The sequence below is a fragment of the Stegostoma tigrinum genome, chromosome 2 (assembly GCF_030684315.1).
Source record: "Stegostoma tigrinum isolate sSteTig4 chromosome 2, sSteTig4.hap1, whole genome shotgun sequence".
NCBI lineage: Eukaryota > Metazoa > Chordata > Chondrichthyes > Orectolobiformes > Stegostomatidae > Stegostoma > Stegostoma tigrinum.
Window position 1 is genome coordinate 19,716,111 of NC_081355.1, and position 25,837 is coordinate 19,741,947.

Sequence of the window (25,837 nt, forward strand, 5' to 3'; positions counted from 1 at the left end):
GATTTCTAGGGTGTAATCCATCTCGTCCGGGTGATTTGTCCACCTTCAGACCTTTCTGCTTCTTAGCACCTCTTTTGTGATGGCCACTGCATTCGCCTCTGCTCCTTGACTCCCTTGAAGTTCTGGTATGCTGCTGGTGCCTTCCACTGTCAAAACTGGTACAAATTACCTCTTCAGGTACCTTGACATTTCTTTGTTCCTCATTACTATTCTACAACCTCATTTTTGAGTCATCTAATGTCACTCTCACTTCTCTCTTGCTTTTTAAATAGCTTAAAAAATACTCTTGCACTCTGCTCTGTTTTACTAAAAATGCAACATCTGGACAATATTCAGGTTTGGGCAGACAAGTGACAAGTAGTATTTGTGTCACATAAATACCAGGCAATGACCATCTTGAATATGAGATAATCTGACCACCTTCCTTTGACATTCAGTAGTGTTACCATCATTGTATCTCCCAATACCAACATACTTGCAGTTACCATTGGTAGCAACTGAACAGAACTTGTTATGTAAATACAGTTGCCACAACAGTCGACTGAGGCTAGGGATACTGTGGCAAATAACTCACCAGCTGGTCCTTCATCCACAAGGCACAAGTGAGGAGTCTGAAGGAATACTGTCTACTTGCCTGAATGGGTGAGGCTGCAGTAATACTCGAAGGTTGGCACTATCCAGGTTGTAGCAGCCCATTTGATTGCACCACACCCACTCCCGCCACCACCACCATTCAGCTGCAGCAGTGTGTGCTGTCTGCAAGGTACACTGATAACTCCCCCAAAGATCCTTAGACAGCACGCTCCAAACCCATGACCACTTCCATCTAAAAGTACAAGAGTAATAGATACATGGGAATACCACCACCGGCAAGTTGGAGACAATAAAGACCATAGATGCTGGAATCCAGAGTCTTTCGGTGTAAGGCTGGAGAAGAGCAGTCAGCAGATCAGACAGCAACCAAGGATCAGGTAAATCAACATTATGAGCTGAAACCCTTTGTCACGACTGACTTGCGTTGACTTACCTGCAGCTCGGATGCTGTCTGTCCTGCTGTGCATTTCCAGTCTCTCGCCTATAGACAGCGCTTGCCAGTTCCCCTCTATGCCACTCACCATCCTGACTTGGATATATTGTTGTTCCTTTGCTGTCATAGGCAAGTGCAGAAAGTGGCCATTCGCCCCATTGAGTATGTCTGGATGCTCCGAAGACCGTCTCACCCCTACTCAGCCCCAGACTTATCCAAGTAACGCCACATTTACCATGGTTAATTCACCTAGCTTGCACGTTACAGGGCAGTCTGTCATGGCCAGTCCACCTAAACTGCAGATCATTCGGCTGGCCATTGGGTCACAATCTTGGAATTACCCCTATAAGGGCATTTTGGGTCAAACTACAGCATGTGGACCGCAACATTTCAAAAAGTCAACTCACCACCACATTATCAAGGGCAAAATGGGATATGCAATAAATGCTTGCCAGTCGATGATGCCCATATCCCGTCAGTGAATAAAAGATTCCTATCCTGTTTGTATCCTCCTGTACAGAAGTTCATAGAATCCCCACAGTTGAGAAGCAGGCCATTCAGCCCATCAAATCCACTTCAACCCTTTGAAGAGCATCCCACCCAGACCCATCCCATCTTTGCAACTCCCACCCTAGACATTATGGGCAATTTGGCATAGCCAATCCACCTAACCCACGCATCTTTTGGACTGTGGGAGGAAACCTATGCAGACAAGGAGAGAATATGCAAGCTCCACACAGACAGTCGCCCGAGGCCAGAATCGAACCCCAGTCCTAGTGCTGTGAGCAACAGTGCTAACCACTGAGCCATTGTGCTGCACAATGTATATTCATTGTGTCATCCCAATTATTTGCCTTCTGACATATTTTTGATTCATCTGCAAACAGCTGACAGTTCATTCACTTTCTCATAAAATCATTCCTATGTATTATAAGTAATAAGGGCCCCACACCCTCCCAATGCTCTGTCTTTTAATTAGCCAATCCCCCATCCATGGTAATATACTACCCCAAACACCACTGGCTTTTATTAACTAGCCTTATGTGCGGTCTCTCGATTTCCAAATTTATTACATCTACCACTTACCCTTCACCTAGCTTCTTGTTACCTTTTCAAAGAACTGTAATAAGTTTGTCACGCATGATTTCCCCTTCATGAAGCCAAACTGACTTTGCTTGTTTTATTACATGCTTTTAAATGCTCTACTATTGCATTCTTTGTCACAGAATCTAGCATGTCCCCACAGACAGATGTTAAGTTCACTGATCTCGTTACCTGATTTTGCTTTTCTCTTGCCATTTTTGAATAAAGGTGCTACAGTTGGGAGTTTTCCAATACTTTGGGTCATTCCTGAAAATTGAATTGAGATTAGCTACCAGTAAGAAGATAATGTTTGCAAATAGGTCTCTTGCCTCTCACTAGTGAGGTTCAGACATTGGGTGGTTAATTGGACATTTTATTTCCTGGCACCAAGAATCTAGTTTTTCCAATTCTGTCATATTTCCCCAAATTACTCATGTTGCGTATGTTGTTTTGAGGCAGGGGGAGTTCTGGATTACATTAACAATACCAGACAGGTATTGTGGCCTTTTCGCTTTGGCTGATTTCAATGCAGTCTTGCATAATTATATATTTTAGCTACATTACAATGTGTATGAAGTCTCAAAGCTCTCAGTTAAATGATATGCAAAGAGGCATTGGGTATGTCTGCTTCGTCAGCGGTGTGTCATGCTGTTCTCTGTGTAAAATTGACTGCTTTTAATAGTCAGTATTGAAATTCATTTTAACTGTTATCATTGTTCACGCCACCTTGTTTTTGACACATAGATTTAAATGAATTAGCTAAGTGCTTACACTTCCTTTTGTTTCACTTCTGTGTGGAAAATTTCACTCTTCTTTAGCTTAGCATTCCTGATAAACTGATTAATATTTGGAGACATGGGTTTGAAAATTTGAAGCAAGAGCCCATGTTTCAACATCGCATGTTTGAGCACTCATTCATCTTTCCTATTTTGCTTTTATCTCACATTCTTTCTATCTCCTGTCTGTATCGACTGCCATCATACAGGTACAACAATATGGGAATAGTGCTTTTCTTACAGTACCATGTCCATTCTTGGCCTTTGCGTGGGAGCGTTAACTCTGATTTCAACTCGTAGATTAAAATCCCCCTAAATGTAATTTCTGCATTGTAACAGTGACTAAGTATTGACGTACTGAATTGGCAGTATAACACTTTGGAAATTCCTGAGGTCATGAAATGTGTTACACAAACGTTTTTTTTTGCCTCTTTGTCAGTTCTTCACTTTCCTTTCCTTTGTTTTATTTTGTGAAGACTGTGATACAGCTCATCACAGTGCTGATCAGAGAAGCGCAACATAGAGGTAAACATTGTTAAGTAAAAACAATTTAAAGAAAAGAGAGACAAATATAAAACACAGAAATATGCAGTTTTCATCAGTAAAAATGCTTATTCACTACAAGACCTGTAGTAAAGCTAGAAGCAAAATCAGTGCTGATCACTGATTATGTCTTTCAATATTAAAGGTGGGCAGAAAATACCCTGGCACTGTTTATTCAGCACTTTTCTGATTGTTGGAGAGTGGAGGTACAGTGTGGCTTGGATTAGCAGACAACCAGCCATCAGAACTGATCAATCAGCAAGAATGCAGAATCACCCCTTTATTATTCCTGACAAGGGTCTGCTTGATTCTCCCTAAGAACTAACTGCTACTTTCAACACCAATTTTGAAGCATGTTGTTCTTAGCAGTTAGATTCTAGCTTTACCATAAGTCTTAGGAATAAGACTTGTGAACTAAATTTGAGTTCATTACCATCGCTGTCTCCATAAAGTTTAAAAAAAACAGATGTATCAGAGATATCACAATAATCTCCAGTCTCCTTTGATTCTGCTCTGAGAACCATTGAACTGTAAGTTTAAAAATAAGTCACATTACTCTGCAATCCACAAGGCACTCTCAGTTTTATCTCATTTAGTCTGTATTTCATAGCATATTGTGTATGGTTCTGCAAATTTTGGATGTATTGTACTTTACCAGTGGGATTTTTAAATGTGAATTTGCATTGACCATTGATGGCTGTTCTCTACTAATTGATTTCTGGGCAATGCCAGACACTGTTTAGGTAAGGTCACACTTCATAGGGAGTATCTGTTTATGTTTGGGAGTGGCGCTTGAATTATTTGGGGAAAGGCTAAGAACATGACAGTACAGCAGAGCATATAAATAATGATTAAGTGTTCCATCAAGAATAGGGTATAATTTTCTGTGGTGGATTCTCTTTTCAGGAGGAGTAATAAAATGTGACGTTCCATCATCCAGTTTACAATTCCATGCGCAATGGCTTTCTCCAACATTTATTTTTCCAAATAAGGTTATCAACACTCAAGACTGCTTTCAATGCCTATAATCCTTTGAGCTCCAGAGTTCTATCTGTAATATCTTATGGTTCCTATGAGTATAAAATCAAAATACTTGAGACTCAAGATGCTGGAGCTTCATTTCAGCATGTTTATTTTAGCTTTCTGTGTGGCTGGAGGACTTGTACATGTTGCTTATACATGATCCCAGTGTACGACAAAATGTGGCACCCAGATATAAATCCTTGTAATAATTAGTTCTTATTTCATTATGAGCAATATAATGTCAGAACATAGAACTGTACAGCACAGGAACGGGCCCTTCAGCCCTGTTGTGCCAAATGAACCTAATCCCTTCTGCCTGCCCTTGGCCCATATTCTTCCATTACTCGCATATTCATGTGCTTATATAAAATTCCCTTAAATGCCCTTATCATATCTGCCTCCACCGCCACCTTTGGCAATGCAGTCCAGACTCCTACCACTCTATGTTTTTAAAAACAATCAGCTGCTCACGTCCCATTTGAACTTGCCCCCTCTCACTTTAAATGCATGCCCCCTGGTATTAGACATTTGAAGTCTGGGAAAAAGATTCTGACTGTCAACCCTATCTCTGCATCTCATAATTTTATAAAGTTCTATCATATCTCCCCTCAGTCTTCACCTCGAGAAAACAATCTGAGTTTTTTCCTGATAGCTCATACCCTCTAAACCAAACGACATCTTGGTAAACCTCTTCAGTGCCCTCTACAAATACTCCACATCCTTCCTGTGGTGACCAGAATTGAACACAATACTCTGTGCGCCCTCACCAAAGTCTTATAAAGCTGTAACATGATATCCTGAATATTGTGCTCAATTCCCCGACCAATAACGGCGGGCATATCGTATGCCTTCTTCGCCAGCCTATCTGTTTGTGTGGCCACTTTCAGGGAGCTGTGGGCTTGAACCCCAAGATCCTCTGTACATCAGTGCTGTTCAGCCATTAACTGTACACTCTTCCTTGACATTTCATCTACCAAAGTGCAGCACTCCACACTGACTGGATTACATGCCATCTGCCATTTCTGTGCCCATATCTGCAACTGATCTATATCCCGCTATATCCTTTAACAACCTTCCACACTATTTACAACCCAACTGATCTTTGGATTATCTGCAAACTTGTTAACTCACTCATCTAGATTCTCATCATTTATATGTATCACAAACAGTAGATGTTGTAGTACGGATCTCTGCGGAACACCACCAGTCATGGACCGCTCGCCTGAAAAACACCCTTCCATTACTTACCCTCCACCTTCTATGGGCAAACCAATTCTGAATCCACGTGGCCAAGTCACCATGGATCCCATGCATCTTAATTTTCTGGATGAGCCTACTATGAGGGACCTTGTCGAAAGGCTTCATGGAATCCATCTGAACAACATCTGCTGTACCCTCGTCGATCACCTTCGTCACCTTCTTGAAAAATTCAGTCAAGTTCATAAGACACGACCTGCCTTGTAGGAAACTTGCTGATTGTCCCTAATTAGGCCATGCTTTTCCAAATGCGCATCAGTCCTATCCATAAGAATTCTTTCCACATCTTCCCAACCACCGATGTGAAACTCACCAGTGTATTATTTCCTGGATTAGCCCTTCTTCCCTTCTTGAACAAAGGAACAACATTAGTTACTTGCCAATCCTCCGGGACCTCTTCAGTGGTCAGCAAAGATACAAAGATCTAGGTCAAGGCTCCAGCAATCTCCTCTCTTACCTCTCTCAATAAACTGGGATAGATACCATCGGGCCCTGGGGACTTATTCACCTTAAAGTTGTTCAAGAGATCCAACACCATTTCTTTCTTTGTCTCAAAATGTGCTAGCTTATTCGCATGCTCTACGCAAATTTCACTATCCTCAATCTTTTTCCTGGGTGAATACCAAAGCAAAATACTCATTTAGGATCTCACCCTCATCCTCTGCCTCCAAACACAAGTTCTCTCTTTTATCCTTGAGTGGTCCTACGTTCTCCCTTGTTATCCTCTTGTTTTTAATGTGTTTATAGAATGCCTTGGGATTCTCTTTAACCCTGTTTGCCCAGATCATTTCATGGCCCCCTCTTGCTGTCCTAATTCCCTGCTTGAGTACTTTCCTGTTTTCCTTATAATCCTGGTGAGCCCTGTCCAAGTTTAACTTCCTAAACCTTACATATGGTTCTTTTTTCCTTTTGACTAAATTCGCAACCAATTATTATCCAAGGATCTCCCTAACCTTGCCATCCTTGTCCTTTCCCCTTACTGGAACATGCCAGTCTTGAACTCTCCCCATTAGGTGTTTAAACAGTCCCTCTGTATCAAATGTGGCCTGGCCTAATAACAGCTGCACTTAATTAAAACTCCCTAGCTCCAGACTAATACTGATATAATTTGCCTTCCTTCAATTTAATACCTTCCCACAACGTCCTGACTTATGCTTGTTCATAGGTATCTTAAAGCTTAAGGAGTTGTGATCACTGGTTCCAAAATGCTCTCCGACTGAAAGGCCAGTCACTTGGCCAAGTTCATTAGCCAATACAAGGTCCAGTATGGCCCCTCCTCCACTTGGGCTATCAACATGCTTTTTCAAGATACCCTCTTGGATGCATTTAACAAATTCCAACCCATCTAAGCCACTGGTTCTAAGGGAATCCCAGTCAATATTGGGGAAGTTAAAAGTCACCCACGATGACAGCTTTGTTTTTATTGCACTTTTCTATGATCTGCCTACGTATTTGTTCCTCAATGTCTCTGTGGCTGTTTGCGGTCTATAGAAAGATCCTAACAGAATGTTAGCTCCCATCTTATTTTTGAGCTGGATCCATATTTACCTCAGTGGATGATCCCTTCAACATGTTTCCTCTGAGTGCAGATGTAACATTCTGACTGATTAGTAATGCAATTTCTCTAGCTCTTTTACCTTCATCTCTGTCTTGTGAAAGGAAAAAACCCTGCAACATTGAGTAACCAGTCCTGTCCCTCTGTCAACCAAGTCTCTGTAATGGCCACAGCAACATAGTTCCATACACTGATCCAGGCTCTAAGCTCATCTGCCTTACCTATATACGCCTTGCTTCAACCCATTAGTACCACTGTATTCTTTTACAGCCTGTCCTTGCTTTTTGATTTACTTCCCCTCGATCCCTCCACTCGCTGACTGGCTGTCCTGCTTCCCAGTACCCTGCCACACTAATTTAAAGATTAAACATTGACAGGGTTTAGTTGAAAAGTTATAACATCTCTTTTTCTTAAAAAAAACTGTATATCCATACAGTATTCCAATCATTGTTTTTCCCCTAAACTAAAGATTAATAGTTAATTGCTATAAATGTACTGTAAAAAGATATTCAGTTTTGGTGTCTGAGTAATATGATTCATGGTATCTTTTAAGTGGTTCCATGTTGTTCCTCTGTTTTGAAAATTTGCCGTTTTGCTCTCAATGGTGAGTTGACAAAATATACAGGTGATGGTGTTGTTGGAGTCTCGCTTGATGTTGCTCATGTTGTGGTAACTTGCTGGTCATTATTATCATTGGTATTGTTGCTGATGTTTTTGATTATCTTCCGGTTTTTCCAGCTTGTGTGTAGCTGGAATACAGACTCAGTTCCTCCTCGTTAGTTTTTTCTTGTTTTTGATCCTCGATAATGTCTGAACATAGAGTCTCAACTTCACAAGCAACCTTTGTTAGTGAGATAACAAGGTGGAAAGCTGGATGAACACAGCAGGCCAAGCAGTATCAGAGGTGCAGGAAAGCTCTGATGCTGCTTGGTCTGTTGTGTTTATCCAGCTCTACACCTTGTTATCTCAGATTCTCCAGCATCTGCAGTTCCTACTATCACTGAAACGACCTTTGTTAGTTACAGGTTATCATGACTTAATTCCTGTAAAAATATAAGTTGTTATTTCAACACCTTCAAATAGGGATTTACATGCTTGTTGAAGTGTTTCCATCTATCTGTGCATCAACAATTTGTTTCTTATTTTCTTCTGGTTACTTGAAGGTTGTATCTTGTGATTTTGCACAGGGTTTGCACAACTTTCTCTCTGTGTTGTGCATTTTTTTGCTACTGCTTCAACCATGCTGCCTTTCTCTTGACTTAACTGAAAACCAGCCTTTTCAGTATTCTTCCTCCTATTCTATTAAGTTACGTCTTATGTGCTCTCGCAGTATCTACAGCCAATGGTTTCGTGAACTTTCCAAATTTATGTTTGAACTTCATAGTGTGTAGAACTTTAAAATAGTTGATCTGACAGCCTTTCAGCGGTGTCCTTGAATTTGTATTTTCTCCTTTAATCTTTGAATCTTGTTATGAATTTGTCAACAGGCACACCTAAATGCCACTTCAAGCCTTGAAATTCATATCTGTAGATCCAACTATTTTGATTTTAGCTGGAATGTAAGCTGAAATTTTCAAAAGTTTTCTGAGTTTCTGCTGTTGGCTTCGCTCAACTCCCAGCTGTTACACAAACCTAACCCTTTTTCTCCTGACCACAAAAGCAAGTAGCTGACCATTTCCTCATCACTTGTGTCTTTTAGAAAGGTATTCAATGTTCGTCTGCGCTTTTGTTTAAACTTCTATGACATCTTACCACAATCTACGTACTACTTCTTACTGTCACTGTATGACAGTCATGATATATGAAACCCCATCTTCTAGACGGTGCTTCAAGAAGACCACCATCATCCCGATGCCAAAGAAGAATCGCGTAGCATGCCTCAATTGAAAGAATTATGAAGTGCTTGGAGAGGTTAGTCATGGCTCACATCAACTCCAGCCTGCCAGATCGCCTTGATCTTTTGCAATTAGCCTACCGGCCCAACAGGTCCATAACAGATGCCATCTCCCTTGCCCTACACTCATTCCTGGAGCATCTTGATAGCAAGGATACCTACATCAGGCTCCTACGTATTGACTACAGTTTCATCTTCAACACCATAATTTAAAAAAAACTAATCTCTAAGCTCTGAGACCTAGGCCTTGATTTCCTACACTGTAACTAGATTCATGATTTCTTGATCCATGGACCATTGGTGACAACACCACCTCCACAATAATCCTCATCATTAGTGCCCCGCAAGGCTGCATATTCAGCACTCTACTATGCTTCTTATACACTTATGACTGTTTGGCCAAATTCTACCTCAACTCCATTTACACTTTTACTGACGACATCACCATTGTAGGTCGGATCTCAAACAAGACAAAATATAGGAAAGAAATTGAGCACTCAGCGGCATGGTGTAAAGACAATCTCTCCATCAGTGTCAGCAAAATGCAAGACCTGGTCATTGACTTCAGGACGCAGAATGGGAGCACACCTCTATCTGCAGCAATGGTGCTGAGGTGGAGATTGTCCAGAGCGTCAAGTTCCTGGAAGCGATGATCACCAACCATCTGCCCACTAAAACGATGTGACGGTCAAGAGAGCACAACAACATGTCTACTTCCTCAGGAGGCTAAGGAAATTTGGGATGTCCACGAGGACTCATACCAGTTTTTGTAGATGAACCATAGAAAGCATCGTGTCTGGGTGCATCACAACGTGGTATGGCAACTGCTGTTCCCAAGACCACAAGAAACTGCAGAAAGTTGTGAACATAATCCAATCCATCCCGCAAACCAGCCTTCCAGCCATTGACTCCGTCTATATTTTCGACTACCTTGGGAAAGCAACCAACGTAATCATAGACCACTCCTACCCCTGCTGTTATCAAACTTTTGAACGGACCTCTCAGATGATATTTCTAATTGTAACACTGTATTCTACACTCTGTTCTCTTACACTGATTCACTTTGTATGGTACGATCTGCCTGTATACCATAAAAAAACACTTTTCACGGTAGTTCGGTACATGTGACAACAATAAATCAAGCAATAAATCACCAGCCTCTCAATTAATTGCATGAGATGAAACTGTCTTTGTTGCTGTAGTAGCTGTTTTATTTTTGAACAATCCTCTGAGATTTTCTCCTTCACTAGCATTAAATCAAGTTGATTTTCAATCTAACTCAACATTAAACAAATTTAATGTATTTGCGATTTCCTTACAAACAACCCTTCCGTCAGGTTATGTCTTCTGCTTTCCAAGTTAGGCTCAAAAAGCTGGAACTCAGTTGAGCTAATCTCTTTTTTACTTCTCCCTGTTGCTGCTGAATAGATGCATTGTTACTGGGCAAATGACTCCAGTGATGCATAATAAAATGTGGCACCTCAAATGTACATTCTAATAACAACTGGTTCTTATTTCTTTAAGAAATAATGTAACATGATCACTAGAACTTGCTAGTGCCAGAGCTGCATGCCATCCTGTGTACCTGGTGTGTCCATCTTTGTTGTGCACCCAGCTGGAGTCAAATTGGATATTAAAATATTAAAACATGGATTTTCGTTGTGCAGCCATGTCTGCAAAATTAATAATGATCTCTGAGAGTTTCCTGTTATGGAGAAGAGCACAATTGGAGGCTATCAATACAAGATAGTTACCCAAAATAAATCTTATTGAACATAGTTTTAACGGGTTCTTCAAAATGTGCAGATACAATATTTTCACACAGTGGGTGGCCACAGTCTGGACTGCATTGCCTGTGGTAGAGGCACGCTCAGATGAGATACTCAAGAGGGTATTTAGATGATTATTTAAATAGAAACAATGGACAGGGTTGTGGGAAAAGGCAGGGAAATGGCACCACTTTCAAGATGCACTGCAGAAACTCACCGCACATCCTTAGACTGCACTTTTCAAATCCATGACTTCCACCACTTAGAAGATCATTGAGCAACAGATGCATGTGAACTTTACCACCTGCCTATTCCTTGCCAAGCCACTCACCATTCCGACTTGGAAGCTTATCGCTATTCCTTCAGTGTCATTGGCCAAAATCCTGGATTTTCCTCCCTAACAGCACTGTGGATGTACCTACTCCAAATGCTTGTCACTAGCTCAAGAAGACAGCTCATCCTCACTTTCTCAAGGGCAATTAGTGCTGGACAATATATTCTGGCATCACCAGTAATACCCACATCGTTTGTATTTATGTTAAAACAACAATGCTCAGAAAGCACGTACAGGCCTCCTGCACTGAAACAGTTCTGTGATTCCAAAGAAATCACTACCCACATTGATGTAATATGGATCGAGTATTTTATATGTCTATTTCAAGAGTAATACTGTAAATATCAGGATCTCCATGTCACTCTTCAGCCATTTTTAGCCCCAATTTACCCATAAAAATCATATCACTAAGATCTGATGCCAAGCAATTTACAGCAGCAAAAGTTTCAGTTCTGACACATACGAAAACAGAAATTGCTGGTGAACCCCAGCAGGTCTGGCAACATAGATTTTATAGAATCCCTAGAGTGTGGAAACAGGCCCTTCAGCCCATCAAGTCCACACTGACCTTCAGAGCATCCCACACAGACCCATCCCCCTATAACCCATCTAATCTACACATCCTGAACACTATGGGTAATTTAGCATGGCTAATCCACCTAACGTGCACATCTTTGGACTGTGGGAAGAAACCAGAGCACCCGGAGAAAACTCCACACAGACAGTCACCCGAGCGTGGAATAGAGTCCTGGTCCCCACTGTGAGGCAGCAGTGCTAATCACTGAGCCACCATGCCACCCTGATCTGGCAATGCTGAAGCGGGCTCATTGGACTTGAAATGTTAGCACCGTTTCTCTCTCCCGATGTGGCCAGACCTGCTGAGTTTTGCTGACAATTTGTGTTCTGGTTTTAGATCTCTGGCATCTGCAGTTCTTTGTTTTGTTTCGGGTCTGACATGTTGTCTGTGGTGAGTTGATGGATCCCTGTGTGGAGTGATGGAAATTGTAGGTATTAATATCTTGATAAGATAGAATAGTAACCCCAGGGTTAGGGTACTGGACTAGTAATTCAGAGATTGTGCTCAGATCCTACTGTGGCAACTTGTGAAGTTGAATTAATCCAATCTGTATCGCGTAAACTTCAGGAAATTTAATTGTGACAACTGACAGATCGTAAAAATCTATTTCTAAAGTCCTTCAGGAAAAGACTTTTGGCAGTCTGGCTTTCATGCGACATAAATCCCTTAGTACCCTCAGGATGACTGGAGATAGTGAATAAATGCTTCTCTCGTGTTAGCCACTGCAAAGGATGTAAAAAAGCAGAATTGCTTTGCAACCATCATTACTCATAAAGCTTTGGCAAATAGGGACAGTTTTCTTATATTCCGTACAGTTGGAAATTTTTTTGTTATTCACTTGTACGGATGTGGGACGTGGGCTGGCCAGCATTTATTGCCCGTCCCTAGTTGCCCTTGAGAATGTGGTGATGAGATGCCTACATGAGCTGCTGCAGTCCATGCGCTGTAGGTTAGAGTAGCTAGAAGTGAATTTGCTGACTTCAGCAAAGTACAAAAGATTGCTTGGAACTGGATTTGCCGCAGAACTGAGTCAAGTTGATTAATTTGTGGAAGGATCCAGCATTGAGATTTAAATTACAAATATTTACAGTATAATCAAATACAGTTTGCACTGTATAAATTAAACATATTAATGTTAAACTGATTTAACAACTAGCATTGGACGGTATGGATCGAACGTTTGGATCAGAATCCTGTAACTATCTCATCTATCAGTAGGTGAACTTACACAACTCAGATTGCAGCATTTCCAGAAGGTGGCTAATCACCACAATTAAGAATGGCCAAAAAAGTGCTGGTATGGCCAGTATGCCCTTATGCCATGAACAAAATTAGACATTGCAGGCCTTCAGGAGATATGTGTATCATTGACATCCATGAGTGAAGTGCTGGAAGATTGGATGGGTCCACTGTTGTTCAACATTTATGTCATTGATTTATATGACAATATAGGAGGTATGGTCGGTAAGATTGCAGATGACGCCAAAATTTGTGGTATAGTGGACTGTGAAGACAGCTATCTAAGAGTGCAACAAGATCTTGATCAGATGGGCCAGGAAGTAGCAGATGAATTTTAATTTAGATAAGTGTGAGGTGTCACATTTTGGTAAGGCACACAGGGCATGGTCAATGGTGGGGCTTTGGGGAGTGTTGCCAAGCAAAGACACCTTGGGTGCAGGTTCATAGTTCCTTGAAAGTGGCATTACAGGTAGACAGGGTGGTGAAGGCATTAGCTTGCTTTCTTTCATCGGTCAGAGCATTGAGTGTGGGAATTGAGAAATCATGTGGCTGTACAAGGCAATGGTGAGGCCATTTTAGTACACTGTGTGCAATTCTAGTTGCCCTGTTATAGAAAGGATGTAGTGACACCAGAAAGGATACAGAAAAAATTCGCAAGAATGTTACCTGGCCTGGAGGATTTGTGTTATAATGATAGGCTGGGACTTGCCTCCATGGAGTGTCGGAGGCTGAGGTTTGACCTTAAAGACATTTATTGAAAATCATCAGAGGCTTGGATATGTTGAATAGCCGAGGTGGGCAGCCCAAAACTAGAGGGCATAGGTTTAAAGTGAGAAGGGAAAGATTTAAAAGGGACTTGACGGGCACATTTTTCATACAAATGATGGTGCACATATGGAATGAGCTGCCAGAAGAAGTGATAGAGGCAGGTACGATTACAACATTTTCAAAAAGCATTTGAATAGGTACATGAATATAGGTTTAGAGGAATATCGGCCAAGCGCAGGAAAAGCGCAGAATAATTTAGGATACCTGTTCGGCATGGACGAATTCGACAAAGTGAACTGTTTCCGTGCTGTAATACTCTCTGTGGCAGTTCGACAGCTGCAGTCTAAACCGTCAATCATTAAAAGTTACGCAAAACTGTAATGTCATTAAAATTGATTTTTAACATACAGGATATGAATCATCCTGTCGTTAAATGTTAATTTTTGAAACTTTGGGCTTATCTGGAGATTGCAGATCAGTGACTTTGAAATTTATCCAAGCAAAATGTTAGCACCAAGTATTGCTGCTGTATGATGTCCTTTTGTTAATTTGTTTAACTGTAAAATACGACGTAGTTTCCTACATTATATAGTTCATTTACCACTGATGTTTTGGAAGATTTAGAAGCCTTTCCATTAGCCTTAAAGAAAGTCTGCAGAATTATCTAATCTACCACTGGAAGTTGTGCTTTAAGGATACAGACATAGTAATCTTGGAGCTCTGACCAGCATTCAAAAGAAGGTCATTCGCAACTGTATCAACAAAAAAAAGACTGGACAAATGACCAGGCTTAACTAAGCTCCAAAACTATCTCATTGATTCAACCCTGTGGGCGTTGTTTACACAAAGGGAAAATCTAGCTTTGTTTGACAGTTTATTAGCTTTCAATAAGTTTATCTTTCTATGAGGTTAACCAAAATGCAAATAAGAAGAAATTGATTTTCTAAGGAGTTAAGGGAGAGAAGGTTAAATGAGTTTTAGCCTCTTCAAGACTGTGATCGCTCTTGATGTTCTGAAGAATTATTGCTTGTCAGTCTTGATGCGTATGCTCTTTGAGAAATGTCACACTTCTGTACATACTCATTCTCCATCCAACGCCTCTACATTCCATCAGGCTATCTCCTTACCTTCTCTTATTTGTTTCACCTTCAATACTGCCCTATTCTAGGAGACCCACAGTCTGGTCTGTCTCCCTTAACCAGTCTTCCCGGTTCTTCTGTGACGTCTCTGCAATTTGGGACGTGGGGGTGTAGGAGTCTCCTATTGTTAACAGGTACACACTCAGCCAAAGCACTTGTTGACCTAACTGAGAAGCATGCAAAGCATGTCAGAAAATCTCTGAATCGCACACCAGATGTTAATAGCAAAATGTAAATCCAGATTGTAAATTAACACTCTGCTCCCCTCTTCAAACCAAAACCTAATCAATTGTTAGTACATCCTTCAGTTTACCACATATTACTTCACTTGTGCTAGATCTAGAATTGATTTAACTGTGGTTTCATATCAAAATGAAATGCCTATTAAATCTTCCCCTAACCTTCTATGCCCTAAGGAATACAGTCCCAGTTTCTCCAATCCCGCCACTTAAAGCAACTTTATTTTGATTTTGTCCCCTTTTAATAAGCCCTAGCTTGACAGTGTTTTCCCTCTCACTACTCATTATTCTCTTGCCTGCAATCTGGATAATTTAACATAGTAAGCCTTAGTTTTCTGGTTTATTTAAGCTCAACGGCATACCGTTTAGATGTCAAAATTGATTCAAAAATCAGTATTCAATGTTCTAGTGTAATTTTAATCTTGAGATCTATTGTAGCGGTGCTTGCAGTTTGGAAGTGCATTATTACATTCATTGTCAGGAACCGCAACATAGGGAGAATATAATGATAAAACTAAAATGCTATGGATGCTGGAAATCTGAAATAAAAACAACGTCGTGTCAATATCTAGCTGGCCTGCAGTAGCTGTGGAGTGGAAGAAGAGTTCTGGCTCTTAGGGCCTTCTGTAGGAGCACTGTTGGTTCATCAGAAGAATGCCAGGCTTAGAGGGTTGAAATCTGAGAACAACTTGCCTAAACTTGACTTTTACTCCCTGAGTACATAAAATTGTGTTTGACCTGGCCGAGGTATTTAAAATGATTTGTTAAGGTAGACACAAGGACAGTTTCTTCTGGGTGGAATCCAGTTGAGGAGACATCAGAAATTAGAGCCAGCCATTTGGAAAGGAATACTTTCTTCGTACTTGAGCAGAAATCTGGAACTCATGCTTAAAAAGGCTGGGACAGTTGGAGCTGTCAATCAGATTGTAAGCTGTGAACCAAAGGCGAGTAAAAGGAGTTGAGATGCAGATCATCTGTGGTCTATTTGAGAGGCAGAAGATGCCCAAAGGGCTTAAATTAGCAGTAATTCCTAGTTCAGTGCATTGCCCCATATTTTGTCTAAATCAAAGCTAATGAATAAATTATTTTAACATCCCAATCATTTTGAACTTGTATTGAGACATTCCCATGAGAGAATTTGCTGCTGGAGTGTAGCATAGCACCGGAATGATCAAATTTGATTCATGATGTAATGGGCACTTAAAAGAGAGACTTATTATTAGTTCTGTCACCCTTATCTAACTAAAAGGATGCTAACATTTCAGATTCCTGAGTGTGACTTGAAATTATTCCTTCAGTTTTGGACACTGTGACTAAAGTAGTTGGACATTTGAAAATTGGTTGAATGTGAAGATTTGCTGAAATATTGTGTAGTGAATCCCACCCTTAATCCCATTTCACTAATCATGTTGCTTCACTGAATTTTCAAACAGAAAGGAGCTACACACAAATATTATGATTGAAATTATGCTCAAGTGCCCTCTGGTGGAATTCAAATGCTAAGTTTCTATTCTGGAAATTATGCTATTATTTGGGAACCAGCAATGGAAACTTTTCTCTTTAAATGTATTAACTGCTTTGGATTCCAAGATTGAGAATGAAGAGTTCATGCACTTAAAGCCTGATATATTGCATTGTTGCAGTTTGGCTTGTTATTGGCAATGGCTAAAGAAAGCTATTGTCGAGTTACCCGAAATCTAGAATTTGTCCACCTCGTAGTGAAATTGAGAAGCAGTATTTCATACAGAGTACTGGGGAATTCCAGATGACCAGAAAAATGGCTGACTTCATTAAAACTTACACATTTTCAAACCTGAAATTGATAGATCTTCGTCTGCTGGGCTTAGGAGGTATATGCAGGTAAGTAAATGGAGTTTAGGTATATGTCAGCCATAATTTAGTTGATTAGACAAACTTGAAGTGGACATGATCTCTTTGAAGATGACACCAAGGTAGGTGGGAAAGTAATATTACGAAGAAGACGTAGAAAGTTGCAGACAGTCTATCAAATGGAGTGTTATGTGGCAAAATGTGAAGTTGTTCATTTTGACAGGAAAAATAAAAAAGCAGAATATTACTTAAATAGAGAATGACTGCAGAATTATGAGGTGCCGAGGGATTTAGGTGTTCTGATGCACAAGTCACAGAAAGTTAGTATGCAGGTACAATGCATGATCAAAAAAGCTAATGGGATGTTAAATTATATTATGAGAGGAACTGAACATGAAGGTAAGGATGTTATGCTTCACTTGTACCGATTTAATGTTCATTTTTGCCTCCTTATTGAGGGAAGAATATGAAAGCATCAAAGGTGGTTCAGAGGAGGTTTACTATATTGATACCCAGAATGATGTAGTTATCATATGATGATAGACTGGTCAGGCTGGGCTTGTTTCTGTTGCAGTTTAACAGAGCGAGAGATGACATGATTGAATTGTACAAGATCTTGAATGGTCATAACAATGTGGACATGGCAAAGATGTTTCTCTTATGGGTGAGTTGGAATTAGGGATTGAAGGAATCTCTTTTAAGACAGAAATGAGGAGAATTCTTTTCTCCCAGACGGTTGAGTGACTCTAGAACTCTCCCTCAGAAAATGGTGGAGGAGATGGTCATTGAAGTTTGTAAGACAGAGGTAGGTAGACTCCTGTTAGACAGGGGATTTGGGGTTGAATAGGAATGTTAGTGAATGGCAGAGCAGGCTCGAACGTCCATATAGTCTACTACTGCTTGCAATTTGAATGTTATTATGATGGCCTATTCATGTTTTTACATTGAACAATTAATTTTACCCTGTAAGCCTTAACTGAGGATTTTCCTTTTGTATTTCTTTACCCAGAACATTCAGCATTACCCAGTGCTTCCTCTCCACAATCTCATGCCCTACCGGGTGGCACAGAGATCACCACAAGATGTGGCCGAGTAACCTTTGTGGAAGGTAAAACCCAGGAGTCCCCTGCAGTGGATCCCAACTTGAAGTTTCAAGATGAAGCTGAGGCTTATCATAGGGTCACCTCCCACGCACACTTTACTCCACACCCAGGTAGTGTACTGTTCTGATATCACAAGCTCTGTACAAAATGACACAGGCGATAAAAGACACAGAATCTTTCACCTAGTCCTCATATTGTCCCCAAGTGCATTTGGATCATTCATCTAATGAGTGAGACATCATTGTCATTGAATAATATATGGCTGAAAGAGATGCACTGACTTAGATCATCAGTGTGATTGCGCACTGTTAGTCGATAGAGCTTTTTCGAGAGAGAGCTCTGTAAAGTTTAAACAGTACATCACACCATCTCAGGATTCATGTTTTTATTAATCCACAGGAGAATCACAAAATTTGAGAAATACTGAGAAGGTCAGGCAGTATCTGTGGAGAAGAAAAGACAGTTAATGTTTCAAATGAAAGATCTTTTTCGACAGCTGGGAAAAGTTAGAGACTTCAGAGATAATGGGAACTGCAGATGCTGGAGATTCCAAGATAATAAAATGTGAGGCTGGATGAACACAGCAGGCCAAGCAGCATCTCAGGAGCACAAAAGCTGACGTTTCGGGCCTAGACCCTTCATCAGAGAGGGGGATGGGGGGAGGGAACTGGAATAAATAGGGAGAGAGGGGGAGGCGGACCGAAGATGGAGAGTAAAGAAGATAGGTGGAGAGGGTGTAGGTGGGGAGGTAGGGAGGGGATAGGTCAGTCCAGGGAAGACGGACAGGTCAAGGAGGTGGGATGAGGTTAGTAGGTAGCTGGGGGTGCGGCTTGGGGTGGGAGGAAGGGATGGGTGAGAGGAAGAACCGGTTAGGGAGGCAGAGACAGGTTGGACTGGTTTTGGGATGCAGTGGGTGGGGGGGAAGAGCTGGGCTGGTTGTGTGGTGCAGTGGGGGAAGGGGAGATTTTGAAACTGGTGAAGTCCACATTGATACCATATGGCTGCAGGATTCCCAGGCGGAATATGAGTTGCTGTTCCTGCAACCTTCGGGTGGCATCATTGTGGCACTGCAGGAGGCCCATGATGGACATGTCATCAAGAGAATGGGAGGGGGAGTGGAAATGGTTTGCGACTGGGAGGTGCAGTTGTTTGTTGCGAACTGAGCGGAGGTGTTCTGCAAAGCGGTCCCCAAGCCTCCGCTTGGTTTCCCCAATGTAGAGAAAGCCGCACCGGGTACAGTGGATGCAGTATACCACATTGGCAGATGTGCAGGTGAACCTCTGCTTAATGTGGAATGTCATCTTGGGGCCTGGGATGGGGGTGAGGGAGGAGGTGTGGGGACAAGTGTAGCATTTCCTGCGGTTGCAGGGGAAGGTGCCGGGTGTGGTGGGGTTGGAGGGCAGTGTGGAGCGAACAAGGGAGTCACGGAGAGAGTGGTCTCTCCGGAAAGCAGACAGGGGTGGGGATGGAAAAATGTCTTGGGTGGTGGGGTCGGATTGTAAATGGCGGAAGTGTCGGAGGATAATGCGTTGTATCCGGAGGTTGGTAGGGTGGTGTGTGAGAACGAGGGGGATCCTCTTGGGGCGGTTGTGGCGGGGGCGGGGTGTGAGGGATGTGTCGCGGGAAATGCGGGAGACGCGGTCAAGGGCGTTCTCAATCACCGTGGGGGGGGAAGTTGCGGTCCTTAAAGAACTTGGACATCTGGGATGTGCGGGAGTGGAATGTCTTATCGTGGGAGCAGATGCGGCGGAGGCGGAGGAATTGGGAATAGGGGATGGAATTTTTGCAGGAGCGTGGGTGGGAGGAGGTGTATTCTAGGTAGCTGTGGGAGTCGGTGGGCTTGAAATGGACATCAGTTACAAGCTGGTTGCCTGAGATGGAGACTGAGAGGTCCAGGAAGGTGAGGGATGTGCTGGAGATGGCCCAGGTGAACTGAAGGTTGGGGTGGAAGGTGTTGGTGAAGTGGATGAACTGTTCGAGCTCCTCTGGGGAGCAAGAGGCGGCGCCAATACAGTCATCAATGTACCGGAGGAAGAGGTGGGGTTTGGGGCCTGTGTAGGTGCGGAAGATGGACTGTTCCACGTAACCTAGAGACTTAACAGGTTTTAAGTGTGTACAAGGGTGCTGAAGAAGGGAGGGGCAAAGAGAGCAGAAGAAAGGTATGTGACATGGTTGAAGGCATTAGAGATTGACAAATTGGGTGATGTTGCTTGGTCTCTTTGCCTTGCTCCAAAATTGGTTTTGTCATTGAACCTCTCCTGCCTTCTATGCTGTCACAGACCACCCCCCCGCCCAACCCCTACCATTTTGGTCTTCCTCCCAATCCCCTTCCTTGCCTTTCCTTGTTTCTGTACTTGCTTAAAACCTGTTAAATCCCTAACCCTAACATTTTCCAATTCTGATGAAAGTTGAAGCCTGCAACATTACGCTTTATTTTTCTTTTTACCGATGCTGTCTGACATGACGATTATTTTCAATGTTTTCTGTTTTAATTTTTAATTCTGAGAGTCCACAGCGGTTTGCTTTTGAGTGATAATTTGTAAACTGCAGTATAAAAAAAAACTGTTGGACAGCTGTTTGGGTTATAGAGTCAAAAGTGCTGTACTGTTTTGGCAAAATCATAAAATCAAATTGGACAAAATTAAAAACAGCCCATATGGATGCTATGATTTAATAACTCACAGATTAGAAATAATTTCCACCAAATAAAATTCAATTTAATCAACCTGCTTGGTCACTTCTACCACCAAGGCAAGTGGAACCCAGATTTTCTGTCCCAGAGGAAGGGACATTGCCACTTTGCCACAAGCCCATTAATTGTTCAACAAAAGTGCTATATTCCTCATCAGACTTTAACAACTGTGAATATGGTGGACCTTAAAAGGGCAGCAATCAATTGATACTTTTAATCCCCAAGGTCAGTTTGAACACATGTTTGCAAGACAAAAGCAGATTGTTCAGCCATGATGGCTCTTTTTTACAGAAATTCAAAACCAATCCCAGTGTTCAGTGCTTTCCCGTTTTCTGTGCTGAGGTACAAAATAGTGGTCAGCTTTTGCAGACTTAAGTTGGAGGGCAGGGAGAAGTCACAAAGGTCCCCTCAGGTTTCTAATGATTAGAATGGAATACAACTAATATTGAGGCCATGCTTACACAAAAGGCTAGCTGTACAAGTGTACCCCCTGCTGGCTTCTGATGGCCTCACAATACACTGATCCTCCTGCTGGGAACAATGCACTGCAGTATTCTCATGTTTTTTGACTTAATGTTGGAAAGATATATTGCAATGTATACATCCCTTTCTGCTGCCCGTAGATTTCATTCAGGAAATTTATTCAATAACAAGAGCACTATCTGATGTTCTTCTGTGTTACCTTCCATATTAAGCTGATCACACCTAGCTCTACCTTCACCAACTCTGTTGACCTGTCCACTGCCTCTGATACCTTATGACTTGTTTCGATTGAGCTATGATTTCCTCCAGCTAAATACTAAACTTATTTATTGCATTTTGCCAGTAATTCAATTTTGCTTCCCTAACACTGCTACAGCGTGAACAATTTACTTCAAAACCTTGAACTTACTGACTGCATATCATCTCTACCGCAGAGGCTGCCCATTTTCACCTCCATCATGTCATTTTTCCCTTCATAACAACTTTTTCATGAAACTCTAGACCCATCTTGCTTCTCAGGTGGATGTGGAAGATCCCATGGCACGTTGAATGACGAGTAGGTGAGTTCTCTGTGCTGTCCGAGTCAACATTTGTCTTTCAGCCAGCATTGGAAAATGTTGACGTTTATCTTGTTAGGGTCATCAGGGCTTGATTCATGAGAGTTAGTGGTGCTGCATTTGACTACAGTTTAACAATGACCACACTTCAAAGACAACTGAACTGGGTGTTAGACCATCCTAAAGTGTTACTGAAATGGAATTTCTTTGTAATGTATGATATTCCCTACAGGCACGTCACAGATACCAGGACATCATTTAGCCAACTCAATAGCATCTTGCACTTTCACTGGTTCCTTTCCAGCCAATGAGGTGAATGGAGAGAAGGAAAAAGTTGGGGACGAACCCATCAGGTTGGCACATGGTCATGCGACAGAGACGCTAAAACTACTGGGTGGACAATCCTCAGTAGCCCCGACAGTGCCAGCCTGCCATTCCAATCGAACAGGGGAGCCACGTATCAGAAGGCATCCTACACCTCTCAGACCTGGTTGTGATGACAGAAGGAGAAACGCTACTGCCCTTGAAGGCTGTGAGGTGAGTTGCTGTACTCAACACAAGAGACGGGTGAAGGAGAGGGCAAGTGGAGGCTAAACTGATAGTCCTGTGAATTTAAGCAAATGAAAACTGCTGTGGATACCAGAAGCCTGAGGAAAAAAGGAACAGAAAATGCTGGAAAACTGTCAGCCATTAAGACACAACTATAGACTGAAAAGTTAACTCTGTTTCTCTCCCTCCACAGATGCTACATCAGTTCCTGAGTGTCTTCTAGTATTTTCTATTTCTGTGTTAAGTATTATTTATTAGTAGAATCAAGGTGCTGAAATCATCAGGTGCTCTTGATCTAATTTTGTCAAGGTTACTGGCTTAAAACTTTCCAATCACATTTTTGCAGCATTTTGCCTTTTTTATAAAAAGATACAGCTTCGAACACAGTTATCTAAGGGACACCAGTATTCTTCTACTGCAGGGAAAAGCTAACTCAGAAAATAGTTGTTATTTTAAAACTTCCAGCATGAGGCATATCATTCAAGTGCATGCTTGAAAACAGTTATCCACTCTGTTGTTGGCATCCTACCTGTGTCAAAGATGAAATCCTGCATTTCGACAGACAGAACCATATATGATCTACAGGTAGGCAGGATGCACTAAATATCATAGCCCACTACAGTGGCATTGAATGGTGGTGTCCATCCAACACAGTGCAGCCTGATGCAAACCCTGACATGTCCATCTTGCTCAAGTTTGTCCAATGTGATGACTTCTCCTGAATGAGAGAGAAATACGTAATCATAATAAATCTTTCCTTTCAAGACAATACTGAATGTCTTTTTTCCTCACATTATGGGGGTGATAACTGGCAATGGATTGACTTAAAGTTTTCAGTAAATGCTTTGAGGATAATTTTCTTCCTTTAACAACAACAGACTACTGTTGTCAGCAATGGACACATTATTTTGCCATTTGGGAGCTTGAGCAAATGCTGCAATATGCTTGGCAGCAGCTGATGTATTTTGTGGGATTGTGTGAAAACAGTCAAATCTCAAATTTTCGCTTTTTCTATCTGGTGTATGATTTCCATTTTACAGATGTTTCAATCCATGCCCGCTGATTTACTGTCCGATGAGTGTGGTGCAGTTGATGCAAAAATCTCAAATCCAAACCTCATGGATAATTTTCTAGACCTAGTTGACAGATATTGGAATGGATTTAAGTCTCTTCATTGTAATGAAAAATTTCTGAGTAAGTACTTTGCAGTTTTTTTTCATAAATGTACAGATATTTCAAAAGATGAATGTGTTGTTGTTTAATAATAAGATGTCGTGAGCCTATTTTCTCCAGTTACCTTCAGAGTCAGCTGTATTTCAGTGAGCAGGTCTCCCAACTCTCAGTAAGCGTATTTTGGGCTCCAGTTCCACTCCAGATACTTGGGCATAGCCTGGTGCTTGAGTGCAGTACTTAAGGGAATGCTTTACTTTAGGATGTGCCATCATTTAGGTTAGATATCTGCCCTCGGTAGAATGGAAGAGATCCAATGGTACAATTTTGAAGAAGATCAGGAGAGGCCTCCCTGGTGTTTTGGCCAGTTTTTATTCCACAACTCAATCATGATGTTTCAAAGGTGCTTCACTATCTGTGAAGCACACTGGGATGTGCAGAAGTCATGAAAAACTCTTTATAAATGCAAATCCTACTTATCATCAATTTTTTTAAAAACAGAATCTTAAGGAGTATTGAGTACAGCCCAGGAATGAAACCGATATCTTCCTGATTTTTCACAGTGAGAGTAAATTAAAACTCTTCCTTGTTGACATAATGGGTTAAAAAGAATAAACAGAATATCTTATTGCTTTTCAGCTGTTTGGTGAGTTGCTATTTTAGGCTTTGCATTACCATAGGAAACCCCCCCAGTGATATTGATCACTAATTAATTATGAAGTGGCTTTGTTGTCATAGTTTTCAAGTCAGTTACAAGATCTGGGATTAAGAAACAGTAGTTTGCACAGTGTAATCTAGTATCAAATTTCTTTGATTCAATCACCAGTTTGAGATGAAATGTCAATCTACAAGATTCATTGTGAAGCTGCATTCTGATGCCCCATAAGTAGCTTCGTCAAAACATTTGGAACCCCTTCCCCCCCCCCCCCAACTTTTTCTCTACTGTCTTCTCACTTCTTTCATACCTCCCTATGTTCAGAGCATCTTAGTATCATTTAGCATTGCCTTCGCAATCTAAATCAACAATCTGACCTACCTCTTCCAAGAGAACCCATCTTTTTAGAGTAATACTATTTTGAACATAAATGTTGCTCATTTCCAGGAATCTATTTCACACATAGGTTTTTAACTGTGCTGTTCGTTAGAAACTGTTATAATGAATAAGCAGCATAAATTATATATTTCTTCTATGCTCTCTGCTGTATGGAAAACAGGGTGTTAAAGTGGTATATTTTGCTATTGACATTAATGATATTGTTTAAATAGCACAAGCATGGAGAATCATGTGTGACATTCAAGAGCAAATGGTGCTCGAAAACCAGCCTAAAGAAACCAGGAAACTTCAGGAGGGAATAAACGATTTAAAAGCGAAGAATAAGACTTTGGAAAACTGCCTTTGTCAGCAGAAACAACAGTATATGGAAGAATTCCAAAAGCTATCTGTGCAACTCTCACAGGCTCAAAGAGACATGGTAGGAACAGGTCATTAATTAATTCAACCAGCACCTGTGAAAGACAGATTGTGTAAAGAGGAATTGTTTTCAACAGGACCTAGAGCATTGTCATTTTTAGGGATTGAGATTACATTTCAAGTTTTTAGACCACTTTTCTAATTATTGAATTGGTCCATTTTGCAGAACATCATGAGATTAGGCAGGAGCAATGCAGCCTGTTGAGCTTGTTCTTGCATTCACTTAGTCCCATAGCTGGTTTCTACTCAAATCCATGTGCCTTTCTCGGTTCGATAACTGTTCATGTCCTTTCCTAACAAAAGTAATTAGTCTCCGTTTTAGCCTAGTTTCAACAGTTTTTCTTTTAGGAGAAGGTTTCACATTTCCACTATTCATGATGTGACGAGGTAATTCATTCAGAACCCATGAACAGCCAAGCTCTGATTTTAAGGGTAAACACCCTTGTTCTGGAATCGTCCACAAGAGGAAATAGTTTATCTCGATCAATTGCATTAATCCCATTAATCATCTTTAGCATGCCAATTAAATGAACTTATAATTTTCCATGTTCAGGGGAATTTGAACTTAGTGTATAATACCTATCTTCAATGTATCCCGTTTAGTGCCTCGCAAATATAGCCGCATTAAAGATATTGATGAGTACTGATAGTTGAACAATTTAGAGTTTGATTCAGAAAAACACAACCTAAAAGAAAATTGCTCATAAATATCCAATTGGTGCCAGTATTCACGTTTTTATGATACAAACAATTATCTCT

The 25,837-nt window shown here is 41.2% G+C and overlaps 1 protein-coding gene across 1 annotated transcript in view; it reads left to right on the forward strand.

Moving 5' to 3' along the window:
- cep72 (centrosomal protein 72) overlaps positions 1 to 25,837 on the forward strand; it is a 161,343-nt gene that overhangs the window by 109,521 nt on the left and 25,985 nt on the right. Inside the window, exons 9-12 of the mRNA XM_048523216.2 lie at positions 18,063 to 18,266; positions 22,121 to 22,425; positions 23,478 to 23,631; positions 24,874 to 25,079. Coding sequence (XP_048379173.2) covers positions 18,063 to 18,266; positions 22,121 to 22,425; positions 23,478 to 23,631; positions 24,874 to 25,079 — 869 coding nt within the window. The remainder of the gene's footprint in view (positions 1 to 18,062; positions 18,267 to 22,120; positions 22,426 to 23,477; positions 23,632 to 24,873; positions 25,080 to 25,837) is intronic.